General features: G+C 47.6%; 1 protein-coding gene across 1 annotated transcript in view; it reads left to right on the plus strand.

The window, feature by feature from the left end:
• The window catches only part of Sptb (spectrin beta, erythrocytic), a 117,409-nt gene that overhangs the window by 37,413 nt on the left and 58,084 nt on the right, over positions 1-21,912 (plus strand). Inside the window, exon 2 of the mRNA XM_055595459.1 lies at positions 12,888-13,089. Within this exon, the coding sequence (XP_055451434.1) occupies positions 12,942-13,089 (148 nt within the window). The 5' untranslated portion in view covers positions 12,888-12,941. The remainder of the gene's footprint in view (positions 1-12,887; positions 13,090-21,912) is intronic.

Raw genomic sequence — 21,912 nt, forward strand, 5'->3', positions numbered from 1 at the left:
CACACACACACACACACACACACACACACACACACACACACACACACAGACTTCATTCTCTTGGCTCTCATCATTCATATTTGATGAAAACTCAAACAAGCCTGTGGGGTTTACGGGACACTTTCAAGAGCCAGAAAAGCAAGGGGCAGCTGGCTCTCACGAAGGACCCGGGGGTGACAGGGACCCGTCGAGAGCTTGTCTCAAGAGAAAGAGAGTTTTGCTCGAGGTGCTGTGGACAGAAAAAAAAAAAAAAAACATGTTCAGACATCGGCTCCACCATCTGAAGCCTCAGGTAGAGAATTTGATTTCCAGCTCCTGGTTTGTCTAGCTGCACTGATTAATGGTGTGGCCCCTCACCTGCATAACAGACTTAGAAAGACTGTCAGGGAGAAATGGCTTGAGAAAAGTTCCTGATAGATAGCACTTACACTGAACAATAAAAATTACCGCTCTGTGTTCTCAACCGTTTCTTCGGAGGGCCTTTCCACCTGCAAATAGTGTTTCCTGCCTTTGGAATCCCACTTTACTTGTTGCCATTGTTTATACTTACTTTTCTCATTATTTATATTTTAGATGACTTGGACATGGGGAGAAGTCTTTTAAGATTTGTTTTATTTTATTAATGTGCACTTGTGTGTTTGTGTGTGTGCGCGTGTGTGTTTGTACACATGAATGTGAAGGTATCTAAAGAAGCCGGACTGGATCCTGGGATCCTCTGCAGGTCAAGTGAATATAGTAAGCCCCTGTCCCCAACTGGGTGTTGGGGCTCAAACCCTGGTCCTTTGCCAAGAGCGGTAACCCATGAGACATCCCTCCAACCCCCAGAATACTTCTCTATAGGTATTTACATTCCAACATCTTGCTGAAAACAAAAACAAAAACAAAAACCTCTCTTTATGTAAAAATGAATTATAATAATTCTCCTAAATTATTATTGTCAGAGCAGTTAATAACAATGTGACTGTAATTAGTAAGTATTCATAAATGCTTTTTGGTCTTTTGTATTTATTTATAATTTCAGTTTTGTTATTTTATGTTTAGGTTTATTCGGGTAAAATTTACGTATGCTTTCTAAATTTCGGGTTACATTTTGGTAGGTTTGGTGAATATGCACGGCTGCGTGAGTACTGCCACAGCCATTTCCAGCGTTCTCTTGTTTCCAGCCTCTTGTCCCAACTCTGATTCCTGGTATCCCTGATTTGCTTCCATCCCTGGAGTTTTGCCTTTTCCAAAATGTCACAACATCAAATTACATAATAGGAAGCTTTCTGGTTTTATATATTTTTTTAATTTAGCATAACGCATGTGTGACTCATCAATGTGTGTATATCATCTTTTTTTTTTTTTATCACTGAGTAATATTCTGCTTTGTGGATGTTACCAGTTGGCTTAGCCATTCTTCAGTTGATAAGCATTTAGTTCGTTTCCAAGTTTTGGTTGATAAAGTCACTATAAATATTTGCATGGGAGTTTGTGTGTGAACAGAAGTTTTCACTGTTCTTGGGTAAATGCCTAGGAGTGGGATTTCGAAGGTCATATGGTAAATGCATGTTTAATCTCCGTCACACTGTTTTCTATAGCTGTGGCACTATTCTGCATCTCAAAGGCGATGTGTGGGAGTCTCAGTGTTTTTACATAAGCCATTTGAATAAACCTATACTGCTTTCTGTTATTATGGCTTTGATGTGTCTCTCCCTGCGAAGTTGCACAACGTTCCTTGTGCTGAACTGGCCAGCCACACGCTTTTTCTTTCTTTCTTTTTTTTTTTTACGCTTTTTCTAGAAAAGTGTCTTTAGAAACCTTTTGCTCATTTTCAGCTAAGGATTTCTTTTGTTTCTTTTTTTTCTTTTCTTTTCTTTCCTCCACACTCCCCCCCCCCCCATTTTCTGAGACATGGCTTCTCCGTGTAGCCTTGACTATCTTGGAGCTCACTGTGTAGGCCAGGCTGGCCTCGAACCCACAGAGATCAGCACCCACATGGCAGTTCACAACCATTTATAACTCTAGTTACAAGTGATCCAACCTTTTCTTCTGACCTCTGAGGGCACCGGGTTTGCACGTGGCACACAGATATACCCACAGGCAAAGCACAAAAAATAAAATAAATAAACAAATAAAGCTAGAAATGGAATTGGTTGTATGTTCCCATTTATTGCCATACATCTGCATGTATGGCTGGCCTTGTACCATACTCTGCTGTCCTGGAACTCACCATGTAAACCAGGCTGGCCTCAAACTAAGAGACGGTTGCCTGCCTCTGCCCCTGCCTCCTGACTGCCGGGACTGGAGGTGTGTGTCCCCATGCGTGACATTTTTTACTATCTTGATGACTTCAGCTTTATGCTAAGTTTGAAATGGAGTGGTAGGAGGTTTTTTTTTTTTTAAATCTATAAATGTTTTAAATGTTTTTCGACTCCTATTTTTCTAGCCTATCTTTCCACTGAAATTTTAAAGTCAGCTTGTTGATTCTATCAAAAAGTCCTGCCAGGAGCCTTTGGGGGGGGGGGTTTACATATCAAATATCCTGCATATCAGATACTTACTTTGTGATTCACAACAGAGGCAAAATTACAGTTATGAAGTAGCAATGAAGACAGTTTTATGGGGTCAGCACAGCGTGAGGAACTGTATTAGGGGGTTGCAGCATTAGGAAGGCTGAGAGCTGCTGCTCTGGATGATTGTGAAGCAGAGCCAGGGGCCAGTGATGTCTTAGCTACTCTTTTGCCTGTCGCTGCTTTGGTGAAATATGCTGAGACGAGCAGCTCAATGAAGGGTTTGTTTTGGCTTACAGTGTGAGGGTACAATCCATTGAGGTGGGGATGTCATAGAGTTTCAGACGGCTGGTCAGGAGATGGGTGATGCTCAGATAATTCCTCCACCTTTTTGAAGTTTATTATTTTTTGTTTTTATGTCCACGGTGTTGTGCCTGCATGTATGTCTGTGTGAGGGTATCAGATCTTGGAGTTACAGACAGTTGCAAGTGGCCATGTGGGTGCTGAAATTTGAACCCAGGTTCTCTGGAAGAACAATCAGTGCTCATAACTGCTGAGCCATCCTTCCAGCCCCCATAACTTTCCACTTTTTATTCAGTCCAGGATCCAACCTCAGAAAATGGTGCTGCCCACCTAAAGCTAAAGAAAACAGTCCCTCACACATGGCCAGAGGCTAATCTAACCTAGACAGTCCTTCACACATGTGTCTGGAGGCTTGCCTCCCAGGTGACTCCAGATCCTGTCACGATGACAAGTCAATACGAACCATCACAGAAGGGAACCGAGAATTATTAAGACCTTAATGTGCATAGCTGCATATACAGCGTGCCCACCTGAACAAACCATTAAACAGCGTTGTCATCAGCATGGCTAGTATTATCCTGTTCTGTCAAAAAGATAGACCTAGCTCGAAATCATAACTGCCATTCTTAGTAGTTTCGTATCCTTCTACAAATCACCTCTACAAAGCCACTCTGTGCCTCAGTTTCCCTGAGCAGTTGTGGCACAACTACTTGGCACAACTACATCTTGGCACTCTGCGTTCTGCTCACACAGCTCAGACACATTTTTCAGTCATCCTTCTCCTTAGGGGAGCCTGCAGGAGAAGCGACCTGCATCTCTTAGCTGTAAAACCCCTCCCCATCATTCTCTGATCCTTGCCCCTAAGCTCCTAGAACCAAGAAACCAGCGCCGCAAGATAGAAGGAAACGGCTTCCCTAGATGAGCAGGAAGTAAGGCTTCCTCCTTGGTTCACATCACTCTCCTCAGCCCTGATGTGGGCAAGACATAAACTCCATTTTGCAGTTTCCTCCGGCCCACCCAATATCCAGCACACACACTGGAAGAAGAGATGAGGTGAAGTTACACGGTCGTGATGGAGAGACTATAAACTGCCACAGAGCCCAGGCTGCGAGTTACAAAAAAACAGGCGGTGTATCTCTCAGTCTTCATTTTGTGAATTTGGTGAACTAGCTCAAGAAGTTGCAGTGACCTCTGCTTGCGTCTGGAGCTGCCTCTTGCAGACAACTTCCTCAGTGTCCCCAGGGGCTGGCCCCGTGAAGTCAGGCTTGGTGCCCTGGCCAGGCATGGGAAACCCCTTGGCCAGCACCTGTTCCCTCAGGAGTCCTTGTGGGCCCTGGGCGACTGCTAAAAAAGATGAGCTTTAATTGAATTATTGTAAAAGTTCCAACGTGAATGAATAAATTGGCACCCGTAACTTATACATTATTTAAAAGTCAGCCTTTTAAAATAGATGCTTTTGTTTGTGGTGGTGGAGATGTCGGGGGTTGAAAGCGTTCTGTGACTGGCATTTCTTCGGCACGAGGAAGGAGACACGAAAGACTTCCGCATGAAGTGGGGGAAGGTCTTCTCGTCCGGAAGCGTCTAGGGGGGCCGCCGCCCTTTTCAGTCCTGTGAATGAGGGCACTGAAGCGTAGATTGGGTCAGCGGTTTTAAAACGTGCAGAGGTCCGTAGGGGCTCGGGCCCCAGTGCCGCTGCCCAGCCCTTTAGCCACACGGTCTAGCCACAGAGGAAGACGTTGCTGGGAGGGTTTGTCTGAGGCATCAGGAGCAACAGTGACTGTCAACTGGACGTTGATGACAGATCACCAGCATGACTGGGTTGCCGTGTTTCCACCCCAGTCTCCTTGACCTCCAGATAGAATGCCCACTACAGGTCCCGCTCTTGTCATCTCAGGTCCGTTTCTCAGCCTTGTGTATTTGTTCAGCAGGTGGCTTGTAGGCTTATGTCCGGCAGTGTGGTCCAGCCCACACTGCTGTCAGCATCCTTCTACGTCATCATTTGCATTCTCTAGCTTGCTAACATTTGCCCTCGCCTCCTTGTTTTAATCTGCATTTCTCACTTCTGAAAGTCTTGACTGTCTCTTGGCCTTGTTTCAGCCTCCTGGGTTTTGGCTTATGTCAATTACCTGTTTATGTTTTTGGCAACCCTGTCAAGAAGTTTTGTTATGAAAGGGAGAAGGCAGAGGATGGCAAAGATTTGGGCTTAAGATGGCAAAGACTTGAAGAACATGGGATAAATGCCATGACCAAAACTCTCAGGGAGGGAAGAATTTATTTCATCTTACAACTTCAGGTCACTCACCATCCATCACTGAGGGAAGTCAGAACAGAAACTCAAAGCAGGAGTCTGGTGGCAGGAACTCAAGTAGAGGCTGCAGAGAAGTGCCACTTATTGGCTTGCTTTCCTTGGCTTGCTCAGCCTGCTTTCTCGTACAGCCTAAGACCATCTGCCCAGGGGATGGCTCTGCCCATAGTGGGCTGGGCCCTGCCACATTCATCATTAATCACGAGGATGCCCCACAGGCCAATCTGATGGAAGCAGTTCCTTAACTGAGGTTCTCTCTTCCCAGATGACTCTGGTTTGTGTCAAGTTGACAAAAACTAAGTAGTACAACACTCATCCCAGGGTTTGGGGAATGGGCAGTAGGGAGGACTGTGTGCCCCTGGCCATGGCAATTGAGGTTGAGGGTTGGCAGGAAGACTGGGAAGTAAGTCAGTGTCTAGGCTCCCAGTTTTCTTAATCCCATTTTGACTGCCCCTTCCTCTTGGGCCTAGAAGTGGTGGAGGACCCAGAAAGGGAGGTGGGGGGGAAGGTAACCCCAATTAAATTCTGAAAGCACTGCTCTGCATCGTGTCTCTAAGTGAGAAAAAAAAGTGTGTTCATTGCAAACAAACAAACAAATACAAGTGGGAGGAGAGCGAGTGAGCTGAACTTCAGTGTATGGGATATCTCTCTCTCTCTCTCTCACACACACACACACACACACACACAATACACTGAGCAGAGTCAGCAAAGGGAGAGAGGAGCTCAGCCCCCGATGCGATAGTTTGAGATTAGATTGCACTGTTGGAATCTTCCAGAGGAGGGTGTGTCCTTAGGAGGGATAGGTTGAAAGGCCCGAACATAGGAAGAAATGGACCATTGTACAGAGCCAGGCCAGCAGTGGTGACAGCCTGAAGCAAAGAGAAAGCGTTCTAAGGTGAAGGAATGGTAAATGAAAGGCGCTCTACAGACGCGCGGCACCTGGCCTTGAGGATGATAGCTATTATTCATGAGTGTTTGGTGCGCATAGCCGGGTTAACTGGGGAAATGAGTATGTGGGGTGAGGGGTGTGGTGGAGGTGGAGGGGCCCCAGAAAGAGAATAGATCTCTAGGAGAATACTGTTTATTGAGCACTAGGATGCAAGGAGTAAAGTGGGCATGGCTACTGCGTGCCTACACGGAGCCAACAGTCTAGGCAGTGAGTCAGAATGCTGAGACCAAGGGTGACAGAGAGAGAGGACTCACCTTAGCTAGAGTGCCGGCGGAGGACGGCCCAGGAAGTGACATCCAAGAAGAAGAGTCTTAGGAAATGGGAAAGGAACAGTCGTGGATGGTTGCTCCAAAATGTAGGCCCGGCATGCCTAACTCTTCATACCTTTCGAAAAGAAGAAAGAGGGCTTGAAGGTCCCACGTCGTGCAGAGGGGAGATGAGCTAAGAAGGGGGGGAGCAGAAGAAGCCAGGCTGTGCCACGTGTTGGGGCCGAGGCAACGCTGGCTTGTTTTCTAAGCACCGCTGTGTTTCAGGCCTCTGACTGCTTGGCAGCTCTCCCCTCACCGGTGGCTTCAGGTTTTGTGATTTCAGTGCCAGTGGCTATGGCAATGTGAAAGTATGAAATGAGAAACGTCAGAGATAAATGTGTAAGCTTTGCCCTGTGTGCGGTAGCGTGCTGAAATCGTGAACTTCCTGCTTTGTCATCCTTCAGTTGGCATATCCACGATGCATATGCCGTCTACCCGTAACTCGCTTAGCGTCTCTTCCGAGCACCTGGTTGACCCTCGTGGCGTCACAGTCTAGAATTTAAGGAACTCGTATTTTGCTTAATGGAACAATGTACAGGAGTAGCAAGGCTGGCAATTTTCTTAAACTATGTAGGTACAGTTGTTTTATTGCTCCATTATTATTGTGTTGCTCTGCTGTGTCTAATTTATAAACTTTATTATAGCTCTGTCTGGGTAGAGAAAAGCACTCATACACACACACACACACACACACACACACACACACACGGAGTTAGAGTTCAGAACTAGCTGGCACTTTAAGCGTCTACTTGAGGCTCTAGGACCATATCTCATGGATGCTAGACTACTATATTTTAGAAATTTAGTGTGTCACTAAGTATAAATTTTATTAAAGCCTTTTTTATTTGCATTTTGAGACAGAGTCTCAGCGTATGGCCCACGTTGGCCTGATTCTTACTGTGGCCTGAACTCCTGGCGAATCTTCCTGTCTCGGCCTCGCCGGGATTCTAAGCATGAGCCTTCATAACTGGCTTCAAAATGTTTACGAGAACACTGTAGAAGCAAGGTAGATGGTGTCACAAATTCCGTACGTGTCTCACTCCAGGTCAGCTGCTAGAGATTTCCCATTTGTTCCGCTTGTTTCCCACTTTTCTAAAGCAGAGGAGAGAGAAAGGACTGTGGATGGGGGGAAGGGTGTGTGTGTGCGTGTCCTAATGAAAGGAAAAAAGTGGACATTTACCTTTTTAATTCACCTACTATATATCCCAAGAGAATAAATCCGTGTTAATCTTAACAAAAAAATGAGTCCTAATGAAAGGAAAAAAGTGGACATTTACCTTTTTAATTCATCTACTATGTATCCCAAGAGAATAATAAATCAATGTTAATCTTAACCAAAAAAAAAAAAAAATGAGTCTAGAGAGGAAGCATCAGTTTTCTGCAGCTTGCTATCGAGTCTGGAAATACCAACAGAGCATACTCATTACAGACAGTGATGAAAGGCCTGGGGTCTGTCTAAAGTATTTCAGATTTTTTTTTAAAAATCTTTTTGTTGATTTTTGGAATATTTGAATATATATTCCTACATAACAGGTGCCCAGGTTTACGTATAAAATTCATGTATGTTTCATGTACATCTTGCATACATAGCCTTAGGTAATTTTTATTGTTGTTGTTTTTCTGAGACAGGCTTCCTCTGTGTAGCCTTGGCTCTCCTGGACTCCCTTTGTAGAGCAGGCTGGCCTCTAAACTCACAGAGGTCTGCCTGCCTCTGCCTCCCCAGTACCGGGGTCACAGGTGTGCGCCACCACACCTGGCTAGCCTTAGGCAATTTTGTGTGGCATTTTTAACTGACCCTGACTGTGGGTCGTGAACCACCACATGAGGCCAGGCATGGAATTTTCTGCTTGAAAAATTACGTCAAAGCTGAAACAGCTTCAGCGTTCAGAGCATTATAGATCAGGGATGCTCACCCTTCACATAAGACCTCCTCTCTCTCCTCCTCTCCAATTGCTCCCAGTGGAGCCGGGTCTGAGTGCTCTGAGACACTGTCCTTAAAAGCCAATCCCCGTGTCAGTGCTAAGGAGCACCTGTTTCCAACCAAGTCCCTGTCGGGCCTGGCAGAGCGCCATTCCCACCACCCACCCCTGCTCCGGCAGCTGCAATGTGACCAGAGATGCTTCTCAATAGATTTTTTTTCCATGATGAGGGGCAGGCAAGTTGTGACATGTGAGTCTGAAGCCCCTGACTAATGACGGGAGTTGCAGCAGGAGGGACTGTGAATGACCTCACCAAACAGCAACAGTCAAGAATTGCAAAGTATCACAAATGCATGGGGCCCCTGGACGCTGGCTACTATAGGCGGTCTTAGAGCTCCGAATCCTAAGCCACACCCTGTCCCTGGGGCCAGGCATGTAAACTGCATGCACAGCGTATCAAGGCAGAGAGCACCCCGGAAGGAGAAACCCTGGTGGTTTTCACCTGCTGGGATGCTCACTGACAGGTGGCATTTACCTAGGCCTCACTGCTGCTCCGTGCTGCTGACAGTCCCACGGCCTGAGAGCTGTGTGCACCAGTTGTAGCCATGTTGAGACTGAGCGGTGTTATTATTTTCTTACTTTTTAAAAATAATTTATTTAATTTTAGTTTATGTACATTAGTGTGAAGGTGTCAGATCCCTTGGAATTGGCATGAGTCTTGCTGGGAATTGAACTCAGGTCCTTTGGAAGAGCAGACAGTGCTCTTACCCACTGAGGCATCCCTCTAGTCCCTGAACTGTAGTATTTAGGTGGAGATGTCGAGTAGACAGTGGCGTGCCTGGAGTAAGTGGTCTGTGATAGCATCTCTTGGGTCCTCACATTCTGTTTCGGTGGGTGTGTGTTCGTGTCCTCTTCTTTGAGGTGTCTGTGCTTAGGTTGCAATGCCTTCATGATCAGAGCGGGTAGAAGGGCACGCTTCCTCGTTGGTGATGCAATGGCGGAAAAGTAACCAAGGGAACTGCAGGATTTAATCTCCTGACCTGGGTTGCCATAGTATCAAATGGGTTAAAAGCAGGTTGGGGCGGCATAAGCAACTGAACACACTAGAAAACAGGTAAGAGCAGACCGTACAACTGGAGAAGACAAACGTCAAGCGTGTCTAATCCTATTTAAGGAAGTCAGCCCATGAGTGGCTGCATCAGCCCCTGCTCGGCCCCACAGAGGAGGAGTGCCTCTCGCATGGCCTGATGTGGCCGCCATTTCTCAGTCCTCAAGTGGGCCTGCGCTTTGTTGCTTCTTGCCTCTGAGGGACCTGGGGAGGAAGAGGGAGTGCCAGTCACTGTTTGGAGACTGGGGGTTGGGGGAGAGCTGACATAAAACACTACTTGGACATACAGGGGGAGAACTGTGTTCGCTGATGAGTGCTCAGGTCCTCGTTGATGAGCTGGGATTCTGAGGCCTAACACCCATTCCAGAAGCAGGTGGGTCCCGGGTTGGGTGCTCTGTTATGGTCAGGGGGGCTTTTCCATACTGAGCTGCGTATGAGCAAGCTTCTTGGGACTTGTCCTGTTATATCTCCTGGAGACAGGGGATGGCAGTTCTCAGATGTGGCTGGCTCCGGAGATGGGGCGGGAGGAACCCACCCAGACCCTGACAAAAGGTTTGCTGGTCTTTGGGGTGAACTGGGAAGAGAGTGTACAATGAACTACCTGTACGAACCGCCTCCCGTTTGCTGACAAGGGTGTGAGGTCCAAGTTTAGACCTGTTTGGGAGTCCCTCATGAGTCGTGGAAGGCCACTCCATGTGCACAGGTGAATTACATCATTGAAGCTCTGATCGCATCACCCCATTTCTACGTTCCCCTCAGAGACACCTTGCATGCTGTTTCTGCGGTTCCTCGTTCCCTGAGGTCTCCTCCCGTGTGAGACCTCATCATAACGATTCTCTCTTTAGCCATAGTGGTTCCTTCTGTCAGGCCTTTGAAGGGTCATGGCGACGGTAATGAAAGGAGACGTGCTTGACACTGAGAAAGCATGGGTTGAATTTGGTTTCAGGCTCGTTGTCTTGGCCTGGGGTGAGGGGTGCTGTTTATTTCCAGAATAACCGTAGGTAACCTTCCAGCTTTTTTCCTGCCTGCTCTTCCATCCGTTCTATGACACCATCTTTGTCTGAGCATATGGGCACACCTCACCACCCCTTGACTCAGGTGACATGCCACCTGGGTAGGGGCTAGGGTAGGTGGCAAGAGGAAGAGGCCCCATTCTCATTTCTTCTGTGGTATCTTCTTTCTGTGTTATCTGTCTCCAGGGATCTGATCCTTGGATTAGTAAGCAAGCAGGCAAGCACGCAAACACACTAGAGTCATATATTCAGCACACACATGTATCTCTGCACCTTCCTGTCAGGACCACTGCCTGGCTGCCGTTTTCTGTGAGCTGCGGTCCCAGGAAGGATGTGGTGTCTTTTTTTTTTTTTTTTTAAGCAGGATGAATTGCTGTCGTGTGTCCCTGCTCTCCTGTACCCAGGGCCATCAATCTTGTCTCGCACGCTGGTTCTACTGGTCTGCCTGCTTGGGCTCATCTTTCTGGGGCAGACTTATTTACAGAGCCATAGCTAAGGTAATCTCACTCCCAGCCCCACGGCCTGGGCCTCTCTCAGCCACTCTTAAAAATAGCCCAGGATGAAGCGAGTGAGCCAGGGTCTGGTTACCTCTGGTTTTCAGAGGCGGATCTTACCTCACCTCTGGCAGCTCGGCCCCTCTCTGGGGGACTGGATAAGCTTATGGCGCTGCAGGTGGTGGTCGGCCTCTATGTGATTCATGCCTCCAAGCCAGTGGTCATTTGGCTCCAGGGAGGTGGTGAAGGCCAGGGGAGTAGGAATCCCTTCCCGGCTGTCTCTGCTCAGACTGTTGAGAGCGAAATCTCAGCCCTAGAAACAGCTGGATTATTGTGGAGAACAGGCTGTTCAAAGGGACAAAGGTGGTCTTGAACACAGGTCTGTCATGGTGTGGGTTATACTGTGTGCAGGAGAGTGACTGGCTTCCCCACATTGCACGCTCTCTTTGCCTGAGTGACAGATACCTTTGTTGAGCCCCAGCAGCTAGGGCCCACCGTCCCCATGGATCCCTAAGACCAGGCCAATCAAGGGTCATAAATAGGGCTACAGTCTGGCCTTTTGTCTAAACCTCCACAGGGGTGCCCCAGACGACCTTGGGGAGGCCTCATCCTGTGTCTTTTCTCCCTTGTGCAGCTAGGGCAGATAATTCTGGCTCCTCGCTTACCTCACAGGGATGTGGTGGGATTGATTTATCAGCCCGGGAGACAAGAGTCTGAGGTGACAATGCGCAGGCATTGCAGTCATGCTCAGAGTGGGCGAGCATGGCCCACTGTTTCTCCTGCTTGTGTGTGTCCTGGGGGACATGTCAGGGATGTGAGCGCACGTATTGGAGTATGTGAGAATGCAGGTTATAGGCCAATAGTTGCTGACATTTGCCGATTGAGTGCCTCTCTTGCCCCCAAAGCCCCTCTACCCACTGTTACTCCATTGAATGTGAAGGCTCTGGACCCCCTTCCATTCTGAAATATAGACTTGAACTCAAAATCCCCTGAGTTCCCTGGTACAGATGAGGGAAGAGAGTAATTTTCCAAAGGCCGTGGACATTGGTAACCAAGATGGCCCCTCCGGCCTTCTGTCTATGTCTCTTCCCAGCCTCTCGCACCCCGCAGTCCCTCCTCAGCTCCCTCATCCTTGCTGGTTGCTTCTTCTCTTTATTACTGATATCGCACCTGCTGCTCTTTTTTCTTCTTTTGTTTGGATTCTTGTCCCTTTCCACCTGTCTTTCCTTGAGCACCTCCAAACTTGCTCAGAAAGCATTTACCAACCGTGTGGATCTTCCCTTTTCCTCGGCAGTCAGTGCCTAACGGACCCAATTCTCCCTCTGCCCATGGCTGGTGCTGCCAGCCTGGATGGGACAACAGGCTGCTCTGGCCTGCTTGGTCTGGTCAGGGATTCAGTAGGAGATCTTATTCTGGCAAATGCTCACACTTTCAAGAAGGGTTTAAAAAAAAAAAAAGCTTGGCTTTCCAGTTGTTAGGGCCGGAGTCTCAGTGGTGGCCTGATATACTGCCACTGATGGTTCCTTTTAAGTCAGACTTTCATCTTCTTCTCTCTCAGCCTGTCCTTGCCTCCACCACCAGGCAGACTTCTGATCTCAGTCCATGAGCGGGGGTTTCTCTTCCTCGATTGCGCACCTCACAAACCCCAGCCTCTTGAGTCATTCTGAGCCTGCTGCTCTCCAGAGCCGCGGGGCGGCAGGTTTGAAGGAAGCTGGCACCCTGGAACTGATGTCTCCACCTGCTGGCCATCCCCACCCTGCAGCCTGCAGCTCTCGGTCCCTGCCACTGCCACTGCCGCTTGCCATTAGTCCTGCTGCAATATCCTATAACATCGGACCCTGCGTCCCCCATGGGAAGAAACACGCCCTGACAGGCGGCAGCACAGTGCGTGGCTCCCATAGGATCTGCTTCTCTTAGATTATCCTAGTACGTTCCCGCTGAGGAAAAGAGCAAAGGGCTTGGAAGCTAACCCTCTGACTGTGTTGCTGTCCCCTAGGGACCCTTCCATGAAGACTGAGACAGGCACAGCTGTTAAGAAGAGCCTGCTGACATGACATCGGCCACAGAGTTTGAAAACGTGGGCAACCAGCCACCGTACAGCCGGATCAATGCCCGCTGGGATGCCCCGGATGACGAGCTGGATAATGACAACAGCTCAGCCAGGCTCTTTGAGAGGTCCCGGATCAAGGCCTTGGCAGGTACTTCTTGGGGACATGGGGGTCAGAAAGGTTACACTCACAGTCCCCATCAGGTCCATGTCCCTCCTTGCTATGGTGGGGCCCTGGTATGGCAGTGACCGAAACATCTTTACCAAACTCAGAGAGCACCCTTTCCCCAGGGAGTACAGACTTCAGCAGCTGGTCTCAGAATTCCCCGCTTTCCCTGAAGTGCTCTGAGAAGCAGGGAAAGGGTGGCATTGCTGGTGAGTGGGTTCTGCCATCTGTCTCCGTCCCAAGTGACCTGGGACCAAAGTCGTAGTTGTGAGGAAAGCCTGGATGAAGGAATTGTCTGAGGGGCTATACAAGAGGTGTCCTGTGAGCTTAGCGCCCTGCCTATGCGTGGAGAGAATTAGCCTCTTTGTCTCTGTGGTCCAAATGAAAAGAGGAAACTGAAAACAGATAGCACCCTTAGAAAACAGAGAGTGTGCCTTAGGAAGGAGAGTTTGTTGCATGGAGCTAGGATTGGATTTATGCTTAGCAGTGTTTTACTAATTTGTACATAGCTAGATAATGGCAACAGCTCAGCCAGGCTCTTTGAGAGGTCCGGGATGGAGGCCTCGGCAGATACCGCTTGGGGCCAAGGGGGCCAGAAAGGTTACACTTGCAGTCCCCATTAGTCCACATCCCTTCCTGCTGTGGTAGAGTCTCTGTATGTGAGCCCTGATATGGTACAGGGCTCTTCCTCCCTCATGCGTGTTCTGTGTGTGCGCACATGTGTGGGTATGTGTGTGCGCCTGCATGCCATTTAGCAGAGTGGCTTACAGGCTGAAGTCTGTCTGGGTGGTTCAACAGTGGCATGCATGTGTGTGGGGACAGATACCCGACATCTGTAGCAGAAATGGCTCCTCTCCCTGCTGGCTGAGATCTGATTCTTTATGAGTTGGCTCTCTTTTACCCACTGTTTCTGTTGTCTCCCTGGAACTTGACTCAGGAGAACGATATTCTGACCCTAAATCTTAGGCCAATAAGGAAAGTTTGAGCTGAATGGGCTGCGTGGAGGTGTGTGTCTGGCAGTGGGGCTGGCCTTTGCCTGATCAGACCTGAACACCATCACTGCTTGCTGTCATCTTCTACAGCCTTTCCTGTAATCACGTTCGGGGGTAACTCTGTCTGTCTTCCTGTTCCGACATAAGACATGCTGTCTTCTTCCTTTTCTCTCTCCACTCTATCCCCAGATACCTTGGTTCCTGGGAAGCCTGGAGACATAAGCAGAGTCTTAGGCCCCTTCAAAAGGGGACTATGGCATTTCATCACTTTGGTTATCACAGGACTTGACCATCTTCATTTGTGGCCCAAGCACTGTAGGAAGCACGTTTCCCCTTATCTTCCGTAACCATATTCCATAACACTTTCTGAATGAGAAGTGGGACTGACCTGTGCAGATCCATTTCACAGATAATATGTGCATGCGTGCACACTTACTCACACACACACACACACACACACACACACACGAAACCTAGGTGAATTCCATTATAATAATGATCTGTTGTATGCTCGCGAAGTTTAAATCTGTCCCCCCAGCTAGACATGAAAGGAGAGTGGGGAACCGCAGAGACAAATTCAGTATAACATCTGTCTCTAAGGACTTTATAATCTATTAGGGGAAAATGAACTGTGCTCATAATTAATTAGCATGAGCGGAGCTGGAGAATAACTGTGGGGAAGGCACATAAATTAAACAGCAATGAAAGAGTAAAGGAGATGATACACAGCGAATCTGAGTAGTTTGTGGGGGCATTAGCCAGGAGCTGGGGGTTGAGGGCTGTATGTAATTTGGGAACTCAGAAGGGCTGGGGTGTCTCCAGTGTTAACTTCTTGAAATTTTCACCATCAGTAATCTTAGCAGGACTGGCAGGGGTCACCCTTTCTAGCAGCAAGTGGGGCCTTTGATCAATGTCATCATATCTCACGGTCCACTGCACATCCACCTGTAAGACTATTAAAGGCCAAAAGGATTCAGCCCCACAGTTTGTTGTTGTTTTCGAGACAGGGTTTCTCTGTGCAGCCCTGGCTGTCTTGAACTTGCTTTGTAGACGAGGCTGGCCTCGAACTCACAGAGATCCGCCTGCCTCTGCCTCTCCGAGTGCCGGGATTACAGGTGTGCACCACCACACTCGGTTTTGCCCCCGTTCTTCTTGCTTTGTGGCAGTCTGCTTTGCAGGCACACGTTCGAGGTTGGGGCCATTGGGCTGCCATCTACTTTCTGCTGCCGAAGGTCTAGAGTGTAGGAAAATGTTGCAAGATCTAGATTGGAATCCCACTTCTTCCTCTGTTGCTATCTCCATGGAAGAACACTAGGTCTTCTCCCTGGGCTAATAGAGTGGGTGGCAGTACTTTCCCAAGGTTGTGAAGGTCAAATAAGCTAACGTTTATGAAAAAAAAAAAAATGGAAAGATCAATTAAAAAAAAAACAAAAAACCAGTGGATGGTGGATTTTATTGGTCTCAAGAAAGCTCTCTATAAATAATTTCTGTCCTTTCTCAATCTCAGATGCCCAAGATCACTGGCTCAGTTACCTTGGCTTGTTTCTTCCTCCTTGATTACCCTTCCCCTACACATACACACACACATACACGAGCGCATGCACACACACACACACACACACACACACACACACACACGCGGAAGCTGAGGTTGGAAGAAAAAGCCAGCAGACTCTGAGGCTCTCCTACCTCACTGTCACTCACATCCTCTTCCTCCTCCCCCTGTCTGGGTAGCCTGGGACTACTGAAATTACCCTAACTCTTGGATCTGGGTCCTACCTCTCTAGGAGACCTTTGCTTTGTCTCCAGCGCTCAGGGGCCCAGGAAACCAGACTGTAATGACCTTTGCCAGAGGCTCTCTCTAGGAGACCTTTGCTTTGTCTCCAGCGCTCGGGGGGCCCAGGAAACCAGACTGTAATGACCTTTGCCAGAGGCTCTACCCAGCAAGGCAGACCCTCTTGGTACTTACTCCTCCACCTGGTGACCCTCAGGCTAACGGACTCCCATCTTCTCAGTCTCTGCAGTGCAATCCCCAGGCCCAACTAAACAAACCATCTGGGTCCCCTGCCTTTGTGTATTCAAACCTGAGCTCTCTCTAGGATCAGTGACTTTTGACTTGACTAAAGTGAAGGGAAAGCAGGGGAAAAAACTTGCAGAGCCAGAACTTACGACAGCCAGAACGGTGACCCCGGTACCCGCTCCTCATCACCACTGCTCACCCACACAGCCTTCCCTGCACTTGGGTATGGACCTCAGTGAGGATGCCTGGGGACAAAGGTGGACGGTGGAAGAGGCTGACCAGAAAGAAAGAAGCACAAAGATGTCCCCAGAAGGAAACTCTGTGCAGTGCCTGCCTCCCGAGTCTGTCTTCCCACACCCTTTCTCCTTCCCACTCCCCCTGTCTTACAGACACACAGCGTGGCATCCCCGCTCCCCATATGCCACTCACTGCATGGTTGACATGATTTACGGCCCTTCCATGAACACAGATGCATCCTGAAGGTTGCAGCACAGAGAGCAGTCCAGAGTCTCCTGAGGGGCCCGTGAGGAAGAGAGGCTGACGTGGTCTGTCTTTCTGCATTGCCCAGTGAAACGGTTACTAAGGAAGAAACTAGACAGAGCCCCTCCTTTAAAACAAGAGCTCGGCGTAACACACCCGGCTTCACTTTGCCTTTACCCTGGCTATCCAGCATGCCTCGAAAGGGAGGCAGCCTTCCTTTCCGTGTTCCCTTTTATAATCTTCTTCCTAGCAGTGGCATGAGGCTGAGCGGTGACAGTGAGTGGTGACAATTTAAAGAATGTAACAGGGCCACGCTGGTGGGGGGGAGGTGCATAGCAGGCTGCACCTTTTGCTCTGATGAACACTGTAGCTGACCCACAGTTCCAGGCCCGAGGTTAGGTTCTGTAACTAGCTGATGTGCCATCAGAACCTCAGGGTGGCTGCCTTCAGAGTACCTCTCTTGGCTTCTCCATGGCTGCCCCTGGGGTTGCCGGTGGGTTTGTCTTGACCTTGGTAGCCAATGGCTTTCAGAGTCTCCTTAAGAGATATGCCTTAAGACCCTCCCCTCAGGCTACTTTCCCCACTGGGCTGGTATCGAGCTCCTGTTGTTCCTATGGAGGCAGAAAGGGCTTTGTGTCCAGAGGGCATCTGATTTCCTCTAGGGAACAGGATTTTACCTCTGTGGATAGGCAACCACTGCTTCATGACAGTCTGTTGGTGGGCTCAGAAGAAGCAGCTGCCACCAAGACATCAATTCTTCATGGTCACAGCACCCCTCCAGCTACCTGTGAGCTCAGAGCTTGTGACACTAATGACAGCGGCTAAGGTTTTGGGTTTTGTGTGTGTGTGTGTGTGTGTGTGTGTGTGTGTGTTTTGTTTTGTTTTGTCTTCTCAGATTTCAAAACATTTAGAAACCACATATTGGGAAAACATACTCTTCTGATAAATATCTACTCATTAGCAATCATTTTAATGTATGTTCAGAGGAAGAAAGCTAATTGGACCAGCAGCTTCCTCTTGGAGGTGGGCAGTGATGGAACCGAGCCCCACCCCCGGCAACTTCTGTGCAGGGGAAGCTGCCTGCTTCCTCCTCGGGAAGCCCACGAGAAAGGGTGACATGCTGCCTGAGCTGTGTGGTCTGCCGGGAGTGTCATCCTTTAGATCCTTTCCGCCTTGTTTTCCAGTCGGGTTCTCTCACTTGCTATGGAGCTCACACAGCAAGTGTGACCAGCCAGTGAGCCCCCAGGAGGAGCCCACCTTCCCAGACCTGTGATTCCAAGTGCGTGGCGCCATGCCTGACCTCTTTACACGGGTTCCGGAGACCCGACTCGGGTCCTCACATTCCTACGGCAAGCACTGTACCGACTGAACTATCTCCCAGCATCCCTCTCCTCTCTTGATGAAAGCTATTTATCGTCTTTTTTTTTTTTTGAGGCTCCTTGCAGATCCAGGCTGTTGGCCTCGTGTGGGTGACTACTATCTATCATTGTGAAGCCGCTTTATAAAATTTTAAAGGGCAGAGGTTAATAAAAAAATTCTTTTCCAAAAAAAAAAAAAAAAAAAAAAGATTCTTCTTCTCCCTCCCCATGCCATGCAGTCTGAATAAGCCACATTAATAGCCTCCTCCATCTCTGGGACATTCCTGTGGGTTGTCAGCTTCGTTCCCAAGGGCAGACTTTAACACCAGGCCTCCTAGGAGCAGCCATCTCCCACCCCCGGTTCCCTGAGGGCTCCCTTGCATGTTGCCTGGCTGAAGAGGTGCCAAGGGTGTTGTTTTCAGAGCATCTGTTCGTTTTGTTCATTTTTCTCTTTTTATCATGTCAGAGAGATTGTTAGGGAGGCTTCTGGCGGAAGAGTCTGAGGCTCTTTATATCCCAACACTTTGGCTTTCAGATGCTGGAAACTGGATCAGCCAGGAAATATCACCTTACAGTCAAGTGAGAGAGGATCAGATAATCACACACACACAAACACACACACACACACACACACACACACACACACACACACTGTAATGGACACTGGGAAGAGGAAGGTTTCCTGGAAACTGTATAAATTTCTAATATCAGCCATAGCTTATAACTCACCCATTAAGCTTGTTGGAGTCCAAGCATAAGTTAGTGGTAGAAGAAGAGGAGACATGTAGGTGTCACCTCCCAGAAGGCCTTAGAGGCCATAGAGAGGTCCGGAAAGAAGCAACAGGGATCTCAAAAAAAGTGGTGAAAGATTGTTTGCAACAAGAGTGGCAAACTGAATGGTCATAGGGAGAGAGCTCTGGCCTTCAGTAGAGGGCTGTGGAACAAGGCTGCTCCCACCCATCAGACTACTTTTAGCAGGGGAGTGGTGTGGTTAGGTTTGGGTTTGAGGTGGTCGTTCCGATTTAGTGGGAACAGCAGGTATGGGGAAGCCATGCAGAAGCCTAGGAAGGGCAGATGGCTGCTTGAGCCAGGGAGGCCGCTGTATGTGGGGAGAAAGTGATTCTTGCTGGCAGTAGCGTTCTTCTGTCCTGATGCTATAATCGAATGACCTTGGTACAGCCACTTTTCTGCTCCGTGGACCTCTGGTTCCTCGCCTGACCACTCTGAGCTTGAGTTAGATGATGCTCCAGACTCTCTCAGATAACCTATCTGAGAAGCTACTTATTACCAACAAAGGTCAGAGTGCTGCTTTATCCTGATTGATGGAGCTTTGGGTCCTGGCTTGGGGAGAGGGAATTCAGCCTTTTTAACAAATCACCAGGCTCTCCAGAAATTCTTGCCTGGACTGGGGCTGTGTCCTAGACCATCCAGTGAGTGCCAGACACATCCTAACAACTCCTGGCATCTGGGAGTCTGTGTCCAAATGCTTTATCCCCAACTACCTATGTCCCCACACTACCCTATGAAGTGGGCAGACAATTACTTTTGTATCTTTTAAGCACTTCACTAATCAGAATATATTTTAGCATAGAAAAGATAAAAATAGAGAATTAAAGACATTGTTAATGTATTGTAAAGCTGTCTTAATGCCTATAGATACAGGATTATATAAGTATTATAATGTTACTTATAATTCTAAGTGTTTTTCACAAAATACACTCTGTCACTTCTCATTAGAAATCACGAAGATTATCACTCTAATGGCTTTCCAGTCTTCCTTGACATTAATTTACTCCAAGCTGGTTAGCCAGCGTTATCACATTCAACTTACCATTTCTATGTGCTTTAGTCTTACATCTTGTGTTTTCAGGTTTGTAGTCACCTTGTATCGCCCTCCCTTGGGCTCTAGCTAGATCCTGAGTCCTTCAGGGCAGGGAAATGGCCTTGAGGAGTTCACAGTGCCTGTCTACCGGGAGTGAGTTGGTTGAAAGGGAAATTCCTCCCCAGAGATGTAAACAAGAGTAGAATTCTTGCCGCCACTAATACCGTTAATGAAGTGTCTCCAAGGGTCTGCTTCTATGCTTCTCTGTATAAAGGATTAGCTTCTGTGTTGCTGAGCCCTGTCCTAGGTTTATGGGAGTTAAAGCTTGACTCCCTGTGGTTGCCTAAGCCTTGGCTTCCAGGGAACGAACTGGAGAGAAAGCCTGAGTTTTGGGAGTCTGCTTGCCTTTGTTTTCAGGCCTGGCCTAGGTGCATGCCCCATGAGCCAATCACAGTGCTGTCCTGTGCCTCCCCCCCCAGCCTCTTATTCCATTTGTCTGGGCTGATTTTGCCCAGAGCCTCAGGCCCTGAACTGGTTATAACGCAGACTCCTTCAGGAAGGGTGCCCTTTTAGATTTTTATTGTTGATTTCTCAGGGCCTAGGAACTTTCACTCTCTTCTCTGTGACATCTGTTTCTTCTTATTAAAAGTGATACGTGCTCATTGCAGAATTTTTTTTTACCTGTTTTTGTCATTGTAGAAACTATTTATATGGCCAACGAAGAAGAAAATAAACAGCACCTATTGTCTTACCACCCAGCTTCATTTATTTTTATTGATAAAGCCATGTTATGCATATGGCTCGAGAGCCTGAATTTTGCCACGAAATATATTTTGTCACTGAAGCTTTTTATGTAGCCTTCCTGATATCCTCATTAATGTAACCAAAAAATGTAAAATCACCCCACTGTTGGTAATGCAGGCCATCATTTTGTTTGTTTGGGGACTAGAGTTTGAACCCCGGGAACCCACACATGAAGCAAACATTGTATTCCCAGACGGCCAGTCTTCGTTTTGAGACCTTTCGTATAGAGAAGAGGGAAAAAGGGCATGAAAAACACTCAGGGAATTTTGTGGGCATGGGAAGAAGAAATAGCTGGGTCACAGGGTTAACCACACCTTGTGTGTCTTTCCCTGGATATTTTATGCATATTTAAACATAGAGTCTATATTGGTTTTTCATAGCTTTGTGGTTTTTTTTTTTTTTTTTAAGTTTTGCACAGTCCTACACTTTACCCAATATATCTTGAAATTACTTTATATGGCTACATGAAAGTCTCTTCATTCTAGTTGCAGTTGACTGATTTTTTTCCATTGTAAGGGCATGTACTCTTAATGTAACAAGTCACCTAATTGGGTATGTTCAGGTTATTTCTAATCTTTGGCCATTTCCAAAGCTACAGTGAACAAACCTGAAGCCACATGATGTCGTAAATGTCAAGAGTGTTCCTGTAGGATAAATTCCTAGAAATAGAATCACTAGGAAAATTATGTGCATTTGGGATCACCCTTGCCAAATTGCCTTTCCTAGAGGCCGGCCCAGTTAAACGCTTTCCAGCAGCGTGTGTGTGCTGTGTTCCTGACGTGTCACAGAGCCCTATTTGGTCAGACTTTCTGGCCTTTTTTCATCCGATAAGTGAAGCCTATGTGTCTTTATGTGCCTTTCTTTTGCTTTTTTTTACTTTTATATCTGAGAGACTCTAAACAGGAAAACATCAGGGGTGAAGGTAAAATAAACCACCGTTCATATTTAGTGTTGGGGGCCTTTAGTTACTGATATGTCTGTTTGTTGGGAGCTGAATTGCTTTGAAGTAAATTAAAGACCACTGTGAGCATTTCCACTAATTACCTTTGTCTGTGTCTCTGAAAAACAAGAACATTTTCCATTTAAACCTAATATCACTCTTTTACCTGACACAATTACCAACAATTCCACGATAATTAAAATCTGAGAGAAACATTTTCCGTATTGTCTCACACTTGTCTTTTCCAATAAGAACAATAATCATTACGGTGGTATTATCTAACCGAATATCACAATCAATAAGACACAGACACCTGTTAGATTTTATAAGTGCCTTATAACACCTTGGGCTGGGCAAATGATTCCGCTGATGCAGTCTTGATAACCTCACCA

This window comes from Psammomys obesus, unplaced genomic scaffold, assembly GCF_907164565.1.
Source record: "Psammomys obesus unplaced genomic scaffold, mPsaObe1.curated_primary_1811, whole genome shotgun sequence".
Lineage (NCBI taxonomy): Eukaryota > Metazoa > Chordata > Mammalia > Rodentia > Muridae > Psammomys > Psammomys obesus.